The sequence below is a fragment of the Salmo salar genome, chromosome 15 (genome assembly GCF_965601325.2).
Source record: "Salmo salar chromosome 15, fSalSal1, whole genome shotgun sequence".
NCBI classification, from domain to species: domain Eukaryota; kingdom Metazoa; phylum Chordata; class Actinopteri; order Salmoniformes; family Salmonidae; genus Salmo; species Salmo salar.
Window position 1 is genome coordinate 39,914,641 of NC_138305.1, and position 12,394 is coordinate 39,927,034.

General features: G+C 41.2%; 1 protein-coding gene and 1 pseudogene across 3 annotated transcripts; one reads left to right on the plus strand and one right to left on the minus strand.

The window, feature by feature from the left end:
* The first annotated feature begins 70 nt into the window (after positions 1–70).
* On the plus strand, positions 71–5,793 carry LOC106571306 (glycoprotein integral membrane protein 1). 2 transcript variants are annotated; one of them, XM_045695655.2, is made up of 8 exons: positions 71–226; positions 2,703–2,774; positions 2,871–2,970; positions 3,062–3,216; positions 3,348–3,507; positions 3,640–3,860; positions 3,946–4,109; positions 4,287–5,793. In XM_045695655.2, exons 1-8 carry the CDS (start codon positions 86–88, stop codon positions 4,408–4,410), a joined length of 1,137 nt encoding a protein of 378 aa, XP_045551611.1. In that variant the 5' UTR covers positions 71–85; the 3' UTR covers positions 4,411–5,793. The 2 variants fall into 2 exon arrangements, with proteins under 2 accessions (XP_045551611.1, XP_013999697.1); XM_014144222.3 differs by lacking the exon at positions 71–226 and adding an exon at positions 1,887–2,183.
* Positions 5,794–5,851: 58 nt separating this feature from the next.
* Positions 5,852–12,140, minus strand: LOC106571307 (katanin p60 ATPase-containing subunit A1-like; annotated as a pseudogene). The gene is made up of 9 exons (XR_014380616.1): positions 11,948–12,140; positions 11,421–11,583; positions 11,166–11,310; positions 9,994–10,099; positions 9,739–9,885; positions 9,469–9,595; positions 9,147–9,291; positions 7,010–7,130; positions 5,852–6,765 (listed from the first exon to the last, which is right to left on the minus strand). The product of XR_014380616.1 is annotated as a katanin p60 ATPase-containing subunit A1-like (transcript).
* Positions 12,141–12,394: the final 254 nt, after the last annotated feature.

The window sequence follows — 12,394 nt, forward strand, 5'->3', positions numbered from 1 at the left end:
CCTAACTAATTCAACTAGGAATACAAAATGCTGCTCACATTTCCACATGTTTATTAGATTTGGAAAGCGAATTAATGTCCAAATCATGAAAATAAGACCTGTGCAATGTTGTGCGCAATTTGTCCAGCATCATGACACTATTTGGAGTCTGTGGCTCAAGTGGTTTGAAAGTGCGAATATCCAACTTCAAACAGTTTTTACCTCAGTGGAACTCTTCCAAGTCAAGGTAAGCTTTTGGTTTTACAAATGTATTGCCACCGGTCTAACTGCTAAACTGTTTACTGACTATACTGCATGATTGTAGAGGGTTTACTAACGCGTTAGTTATTAGCCATGTTGACTATGAAGCTACTTTAGCTAATATGGTGACAACGATGTAGCGGTTATGATATGGAAAAGTTTTCGCTAGGTCACAGGCAGCTGATGTGTTGTGCATTGAAGTCCACAAGCAAAGGGAAAATGTGAGAGGAGAGCACATAGATGCGAGAACGAATACAACAAGCTGTTTGTATTGTTAAGGCTGCATGTGTTCGAATCTGATATAGGAACAAAGAGTCAATTATATTTTATATTAATGTCAATATTTATTCAGCAGTTAACAAATGGCAAATGCAATTTCCGTATATACGGGTTCACTGTAACACCTCGCAGGGCAAACAGAGAACTGAAAATGACATAAGTTCTTCATTAAATACTCTGACAGAGATAGTTCCAGCTCACTGCTGGCCTGTCAGGGAGGATGAGCGTGGTTTAAACTTACTCATCCTATCGTTGGCGTGCAGGCTGGTCCCAGCCTCTAGACGCATCTTTGTTGCCAAGCATAGTTGTCTTCTAGCTTATCTTCATGTGTGTACCCGAGAGTCAGACACCCAAGGACAGTGCCTGTTTTTATGCTACAGTTAGGACAGTTTTCTACCAGCCCCTCCCGTACACCTGTCCTTGAGCGGCCCCACAACCAGGCATTGTGTGTGTGTGTCACGAATCTACTCAGCCTACACTCCTACTAGCCAGCAACCCTCCAGTTAGTCATGTCTATTATATGTTGCTCAATCTATGTTAATACAATATAAACATCTTAGTGCATTACAGTCCGTTCATACTTAGGCCTACATCTACTGTAAATGGTAATGCATCATATCTAATAAGTGAAATAAAACCCAACAATACTTATTAGCTTAAAGGTATAGGTTAAACTTTAACACCCCATTATGCAGGGCCAAATCTCACAGTATGTGGCTATGAAAGTGAACGGTTTGCGCGCTATCAGGGCTGTATTCATTCCGCCGATTCTGTTGAAAAACGTTTCGTAAACGGAACGAAATGGGGATAAACATGTGAATTTGTCCAATAGAAACTCTCGTTTGCAACTGTTGGACTAATGACAACTACACCAGAGCCTAGACCTACTAGATGCAGGCAAGAGTATGCACCACTGTCTGTCACCTCAAATATTTCTCTCGACCCGTGTGCACCTACGTTGTAAACTTCTAGAACCGTACCGCAATTGAGAATTGATTCACGTTTAGATTGAGAATTTGTCTGTTTTGATTTCCAGACCAATTCGCGTTAAACAGAACATGTAAGGTCCTTTGACTTTAAGGATTAACGTGAGACTCCTTTAGACCATTAATATTGGGCTAGGAATTCTCTCCCGGCCTTAGTTTCAATGATCCACCACATCAACACAGAGTAACCTGTCATATTAAGCGTATCCATGGCAATCCTATGTTTCTGAAATGTTAGCGAGTTATCTGAAATATAATACTAACAAGTTACCTAACATTTAGCTTTACTAGCTAGCTAGCAATAAGCTATAGATTGGCAATGGTTAGCAATCTTGTTAGCAGTAGAATACAAATTGAGATTTTAATTTGAGCAAATGTCATTATCACATGTAGGCTGTGTGTAACCAGACATTAACGTTGGTGCATGTTTTCTTACTTTTAGGCCGTTCTTCTGTAAATAAATCAATAACTATATCACCAAATGTTGTTCAAGAAGAACCGCCATGCTTGCGCACGCGCTTTTGATTGATTTCGGAGTCACTTGGGCCGGGGGTGTTGTTTCCTCCACGACCATACGACAGCTAGAAGATGGCGATGAAACGAACATCAGTTTATACACTATGTGTACTGTTTATGTCATTCATTTTCGCTGAGTCTTCACCTCGACAATTGAACACGGTAGGAGACGACTCCACCACTAGATAGCTACATGAATTGGGGGGCAGGTAGCCTAGTGATTAGAGCGTTGTGCCAGTAAGTTAACCGAAAGGTTGCTCGATCGAATCCCGGAGCTGACGATGTAAAAATATGCCGTTCTCCCCCTGAACAAGGCAGTTAACCCACTGTTCCCCGGTAGGCCGTCATTGTAAATAAGAATTTGTTCTTAACTTGTCTAGTTAAATAAAGGTTAAAATAAAAGTAACGTTAATCTTGGTAGCTAGCTAGCTAGCTAATGTTATTTGGCTAATGGATGCTAACGTTACCTTTTGTTGCTATCTGACTCATTGCAGCTAGCTAATGTTTATGTTGTTTGCCAGGTAGCATGAGCGTAATACTAGCAAGCTAGAATGCCCTCAAGTATGTCACTCTCGAATGTTCTGATGTTTTGGTGAATACCTTGCTGCCTACCACATTAGCTAACTTATATCATGATCATAATAATTAATGGCCGCTTTCCTATTCTTGATTCTCACACAGGAAAGTATTCTGATCAATGTGACAGCAGGGACATTGAATGATACACAGGTGCAGGAGTCCAACAACTTGCAGGTACGCTATACTATGATGTAGTGGTCCATGATTAAGCCTGTCAGAATGGTATTGAATAATAACATAACGTATAGCTCAACACATGTTCATTTTCAGATCAACCTGAATATTTCAGTGGATGAAGAGCAGGTGCTCATCAATGACATCCCTGTGGAGTTGTCAGGGGTGACCAGGTTGAACTGCCAAGCCTTGCTGTGTGAGTAGTGAAAATGTTTCTGGTGCTTATAACTTAGCTACAGCACAGCATTCTGCACCTGATTTAAAACAGCCTTTCACTTGGTTTACAGTGGATACCACCAATGGCACAAGTGAATTTGAATCTGGTGACTATGTCTCCACTGTCACCCGGGTGATGGTGAGCCAGAATCGCTTGTGGAGTGATTCAGAAGAGGTGGTGGCTCTCCAAGTGTTCAGCGAGGTCATCGAGATGGAGGGGAAAAAGGTCAAGTTAGTTGATTGAGAAAAGGACAATAGGATATTTATGTAACAGCTAAATGAGCATATTTGCACCATGGTGGTACAATGATGGAAAATCTGTGATCTTATGTCTTTGTATCCTTTTCTATCATTTAGGTCCAGCAGCCAGAAATGTGTGAAGTGAAGATACTGATGAGCCCCAATTTCCAGACGCTTGCTCAGTATACCAACACCTATCCCATTGGACACAGTGAGATTTTCAGGATCCCAAGGGAAAATGATGTGGTCATCACAGATCCAACAAATCCTAAAAAAGGTATGCAAGAACAGCTGTTTTCGTTCACTTTTCATACTCTCACATGAAAGGACAAGATAACTGAATTATATTGCTAAAGCAATGTTCCTAAATCAATTTGTGAATGATAATGATCCACTTCCTTCTGCTCAGCTGAAGACCAAGTGATGTCCCAGACCACCAGTCATTACCCTCTGAAGCATGCGGACACCACCCAGGAGGAGACTGCTGCCCCAGGCAAGCTCCCTGAGACTCCCCTTCGCATGGACCCAGACCTGCTGTATGATAACAATGATGAGGGTGATGACTTGGGAGTGCTGTCGGATCAGATGCAGACAGAGGCACCACTCAAAGAATCTATTTCTTCTTACAGTGTAAGTAAATTGGACATTGGATCCAAATTGAATATTGCAAAATCCCTTTACTAGAATGTGCTCTGGACTTAAAATCTGTTTGCAGGCCATGTGTCGATGGGTGGAGGAGGTGAGGGACCGCCTGCGACGCTTCTGGTCTGAGTCCTTGCCCCTGTTCTTCTTGGTCATGTGGGTGGTAGTGATTGGTGTGGTTGGGTCAGCGGTCATTGTCAAGATCCTGGACATGTTCTTCCCAACATGCGAACACAAGTACGTTTTCACACAGGTCCGGTTGAACCTGCTTACATGATTGTTGTAGAATTAAATTGAACATTGCCAGGTCAGTGTGCAGGATTTTACCTTAGTGCCAAGACCAGTTAATTAGGCACATCTGTTCTCTCATCTTTTCTTAAGTGTGATGCTCATGATAATGTACTTTTCCTCTAGGGGAATTTCCCATTTAAATCCTGTGACTCTGATGCCGGAAGATGAGAAACACACCCTGCTGGAGAACATTGAAATAGAGGTAGAGGAGGTGAAAAGGCCTTCAATGAAAACTGAAGATGGATGAAGTGGAGTCTGATTGCATCTGTTGAAAACACAAGGCATTATGTGGTTAGAGAAACCATAATCTCTTTGTAGCACTTATTTCACATGCATTGCAAACACAACATGTTTAACTTTATTTCTCAAACATTATACCCTCCTCTCAAAGACGGAATCTGAAATGTTACTACTTTAAGCAGAGCTGCATACTGCATTATTTTTCATATTCTGATTGTGTTACCTCACAGTGCCTCTGTAACCATTCTACTTTGCATTATGAAATACTGACTTCCTATTGGCTTATTTTTGATTGCTCATTTCATAATATTTTATCATTCTGACTGGAGGATTGAACTGAGGATTTGGTGTTTGTTTGCATGCAACTTTAAGTCATAGGACAAATAGCTTTTATTTACTGTATTTGAACCATTGCATAATATTGTCAGAGCCTCACCAATACATTTGTTGTAAAATGTAAACAACAAAACATATTTTCACGTTGGTATTACATTTTGACTGAACTTGACTGGCCTGCGCTGAGGTTCATTAAAGGACAGGTGGTCCTAGTCTTGCACCCATCATTATGAGTGCAGTGTCGAACAGAGAATGAGCAAATATGAGATCTCATTCCAACCATTTCAATTGATAGAGACGGCAGTTTGTTCTTATAGCTGAATGATCTCTGGAACATAATCACTTGGATCTCTCACGGAACATAATCACTTGGATCTCTCACAGAACATTGCAGATAGACCTGGAAAGTATAGAACATACATTAACTGCTTAACAGAGTCATTTCCTGTCTATACAGTCCATTTCTGTTCACTCTGAATATACTCCTGCTGCTTTATGCCTTGAAATGTATGAATATGGTTACTGGATGTTCTTTGCAATGTGAGTGAATGACAATGGATGTTCTCTACAATGTGAATTACTCGCAAGGGCCGTGCACAGTCAACATAGACATCTGAAGCTACACTGATAGGACCTTATCCACTTTAGTCTCAGAATATACTCAAACCTACTCCTCTCCCAATAGCTTATTGGCTGGTTTGCCTCAAAGCAGGCTAGGCATGACCAAAATATAATTGTATCAATGTGATTCTCAAGATTAGGCTCCTGGTTGACATATGGGGCCCTTGCACATTGACTTAGTAGCCATAGTATGGAATGCAGTTGGCTGTCAATGAAACAACTTCATAATAGGAAACTGCATGCTGATTTGAACTTGAGTGGGTGAATTAGAACTTAGTTATTTTACCTTTTGCTTCTATGGTGCCTCAATTCAATTTCAATCTTGTGTTTTACTAAAGCATGGGAGCATGGCATGTGTGCATCATGTATTTTCATTCAAATCAAACTGTACATTGGATTCCCAAATCCGGCTCAATAAAAATGTTTCTGTAAATGTTCTTGTGACATTCACTCAGTCTACACAAAGCACATGGAAGCCTTGTCAATGCAAGTCATATTGTACTTTTAACTTTATTAACAAAATTGTTAGTGTTTATGATTGTATATACATTCAAATTTGAACCAGGTAGTCCCCTAAATACACATTAAGAAAATAAAATTAAGTGCATATAATAAACGGTTTCAGGTAGTGTAACTTTGATTAACAGATATCCCAATAGCACATCACCAGATAAAACCCAAAGACACTGGATACTTTGGTAGCAAAAGGTGTTCAAGGCAAATAGTAAGGATTATAGGATTAGCTCTGTGGACCCATAATAAAACCTATTGAACACAAATCTGGGAATCTTTCCTTCCAATTGTGTTATGCCCATGAGACTGACTAATTGTATATTTCATATTGTAAACCATGTAGTTTGGGTCCTGGATGCTAATTGGCTGATACAGCATTTCAACCATGTGTATACCAGACTATAGCACTGGTATGACAAATATAAATGTTTACCGTTCTATTTATGTTGATAACTTGTTTATAATCAATACAAGGCACCTTGGTGTGGTATATGGACTGTATCCAGGAGGATATTTAGCAAGAGAAGCAGTTGGTTACCCTACTTTAAGGCATGTCGCATCACCTAGCCTAAAATATAAATAATTTACAAAGAAAAGGAAGACATGAGTTAAAGTATTGTTCCCAGAATATATACTGAGCCTCCCACTAATTCCTCTGCAGATTTGAGGTGCTGCAGGCTTCCTGATTAACTTTCAGCAGGAGCCAAACTCTTCAATCCACTTCTCATACTCCTCCAGGTCGGAAGCTGATACAGACTTAGACACTTTCTTCAGAGAAGACTCAAAGTCCTCCATGGTGGTGGGCATGTGCATCTCGTCCCGGGAGATGTTATGGATCTCCTCTGGCGTCAGCCCCTCGATCCTTCGCCGCATGGCCATCAGAGAGGCATCCCTACAGACGTCATGGAGAGAGGGTTCACTCAAGGCAATGGAACACAAATAACATTACTTTCCACAATTAGGTTAAGAATGATTCCATTATTTCCTTATTTGAGAGGCATCTCATTTTCAAATCAGTGATAGTCTTCGCTGAGGTATTGGAACTAACATACTTGACCAATCTAGTGTTTATTTGTGACTGGTTTCTATTTGTTAAAGAAAAAACTAACCTAAACCTGAAAAAGTAAAGGCCTTACCTGCACACGTTGGTGATGTCTGCTCCTGAGTAGCCCTCCATCTGCTCTGCTATCTTGGCCATGTCCACATCATTGGCCAGCTCCTTTAGGTTTATCTTCAGCAGCTCCACTCTGCCCTTGGCTGCAGAGAAAACAAGCAAACATCACGTACGCCATTGTGAATGAATATATACAGTGCATTCGGTAAGTATTCAGACCCCTTCCCTTTTTCCACATTGTTACGTTACAGCCGTATTCTAAAATGGATTAAATAAAAAATGTTCCTTATCAATGTAAAACAATACCCTATAATGAAAAATCGAAAACAGGTTTAGAAATGTTTACAAATTTAGAGAACAAATGTACTTATTTACATAAGTATTCAGACTCAAAATTGAGCTCAGGTGCATCCTGTTTCCATTGTTCATCCTTTACTCGGTACTTTGTTGAAGCACCTTTGGCAGTGATTACAGCCTCAAGTCTTCTTGGGTATGACGCTACAAGCTTGGCACACCTGTATTTGGAGAGTTTCTCCCATTCTTCTCTGCTGATCCTCTCAAGCTCTGTCAGGTTGGATGGGGAGCGTCGCTGCACAGCTATTTTCAGGTCTCTCCGGAGATCTTTGATAGGGTTCAAGTCCGGGTTCTGGCTGGGCCACTCAAGGACATTCAGCGACTTGTCCCGAAGCCACTCCTGCGTTGTCTTGGCTGTGTGCTTACGGTTGTTGTCTTGTTGGAAGGTGAACCTTCGCCCCAGTCTGAGGTCCTGAGCAGGTTTTCATCAAGGATCTCTTTGTACTTTGCGTCGATCCTGACTAGTCTCCCAGTCCCTGCCACTGAAAGACATCCCCACAGCATGATGCTGCCACCATCATGCTTCACCATAGGATGGTGCCAGGCTTCCTCCAGATGTGACGCTTGTCCTTCAGGCCAAGAGTTCAATATTGGTTTCATCAGACTAGAGAATCTTGTTTCTCATGGTCTGAGTCCTTTAGGTGCCTTTTGGCAAATTCCAAGCGGGCTGTCATGTGCCTTTTACTTAGGAGTGGCTTCCGTCTGGCCACTCTACCATAAAAGCCTGATTGGTGGAGTGCTGCAGACATGGTTGTCCTTCTGCAAGGTTCTCCCATCTCCACAGAGTAACTCTGAAGCTCTGTCAGAGTGACCATTGGGTTTTTGGCAACCTCCCTGACCAAGGCACTTCTCCCCCGATTGCTCAGTTTGGCTGGGCGGCCAGCTCTAGGAAGAGTCTTGGTGGTTCCAAACTTCTTCCATTTAAGAATGATGGAGGCCACTGTGTTCTTTTAGGACCTTCAATGCAAAAAAAATTGGTACTCTTCCCCAGATCTGTGCCTCGAAACACTCCTGTCTCGGCGCACTACGGGCAATTTGTTGGCTCTAACATGCACTGTCAACTGTGGGACCTTATATAGACAGGTGTGTGCATTTCCAAATCATGTTCAATCAATACAATTTACCACAGGTAGACTCAAATCAAGTTGTAGAAACATCTCAAGGATGATCAATGGAAACAAGATGCACCTGAGCTCAATTTCGAGTCTCATAGCAAAGGGTTTGAATACTTATGTAAATAAAGTATTTCTGTTTTTAAAATGTGCAAAAAATTCTGAAACGTGTTTTCACTTTGTCATTATAGGGTATTGTGTGTACATTGCGGAGTTTTTTATTTTATTTAATCAATTTTAGAATAAGGCTGTAATGTAACAAAATGTGGAAAAGGTCAAGGAGTCTGAACACTTTCCGAAAGAACTGTGTGTGTATATGTATATGAGTTCACTTTTAGATTTTAGATGTTTAACTGTATGTTTCAGGAAAGCAGTGTCAAGTGTAAATTATCATAGTCCACAGACTCTGACACGTGATAGTCCGATGTCCCATTGTGACATAGCTACGTGGCTCTGAGACCACCATCCAAATGGGAATGCACAGCCCGAACGTGCACCTCCCCACGATTCCCAACTAATGCGGTTTCGGTAAGCGTCCTCCATTCATTTTAATGTGTTGACAGTTGGATAAATTGCTTGAAAATTCAAAAAGTATGAAAGCCAACAGACAAATATTCTAGAATACTGCTGTCCATATGCCTACATGTTTTTTGGACTATGATAGACGATTTACAGTGAGTAGTGTTTGTGGACCTGAAGGCAGAGGGATGTAGATTATTTTCTCCAGACGTCGCCTCAGAGCCTCATCGATGTCCCAGGGGGTCCCAGGGGAAGTTAGTGGCTGCCAGCACCATCACCATCTTAGAGGGATCCTCATTCTCTGATGCTCCTCCCACACCTAAACAACAGGATAATATCCTAGGAACGATAGCATCAAAAACTATAGCAAAATTCGATCACTGCTATGCATTTAGGGTACAATAATTTATTGGGCAAGAAACATTTTTATATAGACATGAATTGTGCATGTAATTAATTTGGCCTTCTATAAGCAGAGTAGCTGCTGTGTGTGTACCATCCATCTGGACCAGCAGCTCTGCCTTCACCCGTCGGCTAGCCTCATGTTCCTCTGACGTTCCTCTGCGGCTGCACATGGAGTCAACCTCATCGATGAATATGGTGGTGGGAGCATAGAACCGGGCCTGTCCAGATGAGAAAAGAAACACTGACTAGAGCCACAACACCTCAAAAACACCACCCTTTCACATCATGTAATATGATACCACCAGTTTTCTTCTAGGAAAAAAATATTCCGCCTGGGCAGGGAAGCTGACGAGGATCTTACCATTTCAAATAGAAGGCGGACCAGTTTTTCAGACTCGGAAGTGAGAGTAGAAGATGAAACATTGAAGAATGTGGTTCTGCACTCTGTCGCAACGACTTTGGCCAGAAGTGTCTTTCCTGTGCCTGGAGGACCCACCATCAGCACACCCTAGGAAAATATTGCACATGAATACACCACATATTAGCAAGGCATCGTATCAACTCTTCCAATCAAAATAACGTATTAATCAAGTGGGCCTTGGGCTTCCATGTATACCTTCCATGGTCTTCGTATGCCTTTGAAAAACTCTGGCATCTACATGGGTAGCACAACAGCTTCTTTTAAAAGCTTTTTTGCTTCTTCCAAATCGGCAATATCATCCCTACAGGCATTAAACAAGCAAGTGTTTCCTGTTAGACAATCCTTACAAAGAGAAACATTTTGTATGTTTTTAGAATTATCCTGTTCAGGATGTTAATAATCTTAATGTTAATATGTTAATAATCTTAACACTACAGCATACAATGACATTCTAGACAATTCTGTCCTCCCAATTTTGTGACAACAGTTTGGGGAAGGCCTTTTCCTGTTTCAGCATGACAATCCCCCTGTGCACAAAGAGAGGACCATACAGAAATGGATTGCCGAGATCGGTGTGGAAGAACTTGACTGGTCTGAACAGAGCCCTGACCTCAACCCCATTGGACACCTTTGGGATGAATTGGAACGCCGACTGCGAGCCAGGCCTAATCGCCCAACATCAGTGCCCGACCTCACTAATGCTCTTGTAGCAATGTTCCAACATCAGGTGGAAAGCCTTCCCAGAAGAGTGGAGGCTGTTATAGCAGCAAAGGGGTGGACCAAATCCATATTAATGCCCATGATTTTGGAATGAGATGTTCGACAAGCAGGTGTCCACATACCTTCTTGATCATGTAGTGTATGTACATGATGTATGGAAAAGGTGTGCACAGCAGTAGTTATATAGGATGAGCCTCAACTAGAATCCAGTATATACATATGAAGTAGGTAAAACAGTATGTAAACATTATTGAAGTGACTATGTACATAGGGCAGTAGTCTCTATGGTGCAGATTTAAGTATTAAGTGGGTGGCACTCCAAATAATACATTCATGTTCAGCTATTTTGTAGGCCAAAACTAAAAGGTCACATTTAGACCTCAAGTAGGTCTATACCTTTGTGAGCGCTGCAAGAAAGAAACCAGGCTACTTATTATCAGATACTCTGAGCAATAATCCCACTCATTATTTATTTTATTCAAACAAACAGTTTACTAACCAAACTACACACCCAATCAGATACTAATGTAAAGACCTGAAAACAACTTAAATATATTTTCCCAGTAAAGTGCAATATCCACTTATGAATGGGCCTGTAAATCTATACAATAGAATAGGAATGTGTGAGAAAGGAGTCCATACAGTACCTGCATTCTACTTGTACAGGCCATATGTCACTAACGCTGTCTTTATTACATGGTGGTTTGGATGGGGTGGTCTCCAGTTTAACATTTTCTAGAGTTGTCATTATTTCTTCAACCTGTTTGTTTTCTTCGTTTATCTCTTCCATACCTGTAAGAGATGTCAAGAGCAAGGGTCGAAGTGACATTTGCAGACATTTTCTGACCAAAACTCGGTTTAAATTAAACTTTGTTTTCAAAGTGAAACGTCTTATATTTTACCTTTTGCCATCTTTGTTGGAAGCTACTATCCCGTAATGTAAAAAGGTGTTTCTTAATTTGTTCAAGTACTCCCTGATAGCAAACAATAGCAGAACTGTAGTTCCCAAGTAAGGCGTACTCTCGAGCAAGTTTCACGTTTTCACTGATCTCATGCAGACTCATTCTAGGGGATGAAGAACATTAGTTGTTTGTACAGTTCTCTCCAGAAGTGATGACAACAGAGATTATGTAAAACAAAACATCAAGGGCAAGAGTCGACAAGACGGACATAAGGATGTGCCAGTTCTATCTGAATGTTAGCTTACTTAACATAGTTAGCCAGCTAGCCAAGTTAACTCAGCTAGCCAACACGTTTCAGATGAACGAGCAAACAGCACCACCATTTACAAAAACAATACCAGTAATACAACGGGCAAAAGTATTTGTCACAACGTTACTGGCACATAAAAATACAACTTCAAACTAGCTCCCAAACGTCTTTAGCATGCTAGTTAGCTCTAGTGCTAACGTTAACTAGCTAGACCCACCTGTTGCATTGTTGATGGGAAAGAGAAATACGACATAAAAAGTGTAGAACCGCACCCACGGACTGAAACACAAATGGATCCCCAAGGGTTTGAAAATGGCTAAAATCTATAGAATACTGGTAGCTACATAAATAGCGTTTATTTTCGTCTGACAAGAGAGCTTCAACAACCACAACAAAGCCGCCTCTGTTTGAAGCTGTCAAAGCGTCATATCCTGAACTGAATTCAGAACCATAGCGGCAGCAGTACTACTACTGTTGTCACTCTTTCATGTACCAAAAGTGCAAATAATATGGTTGTAAACTGTATTCCATGGGCTTTGACCCTCTTCACCAGACTCCACGTTTGGGTGAAGATACTGGCATTGTTGATTTGTATAGTTAGTAGAGCCAGCCTGTATATTGGATAGTTCCAGGGGTGTCAGGTGTGAAAGGTACAATAAAATGG

What these genes read in the sequence shown, in the direction of transcription:
- LOC106571306 (XM_045695655.2), top strand. Translation starts at nt 86, where the DNA reads ATGAAAATAAGACCTGTGCAATGTTGTGCGCAATTTGTCCAGCATCAT. An exon ending in TCGAGATGGAGGGGAAAAAG is followed by an intron (nt 3,217 to 3,347) that starts GTCAAGTTAGTT and finishes TCTATCATTTAG; the next exon opens with GTCCAGCAGCCAGAAATGTG. An exon ending in AATCTATTTCTTCTTACAGT is followed by an intron (nt 3,861 to 3,945) that starts GTAAGTAAATTG and finishes ATCTGTTTGCAG; the next exon opens with GCCATGTGTCGATGGGTGGA.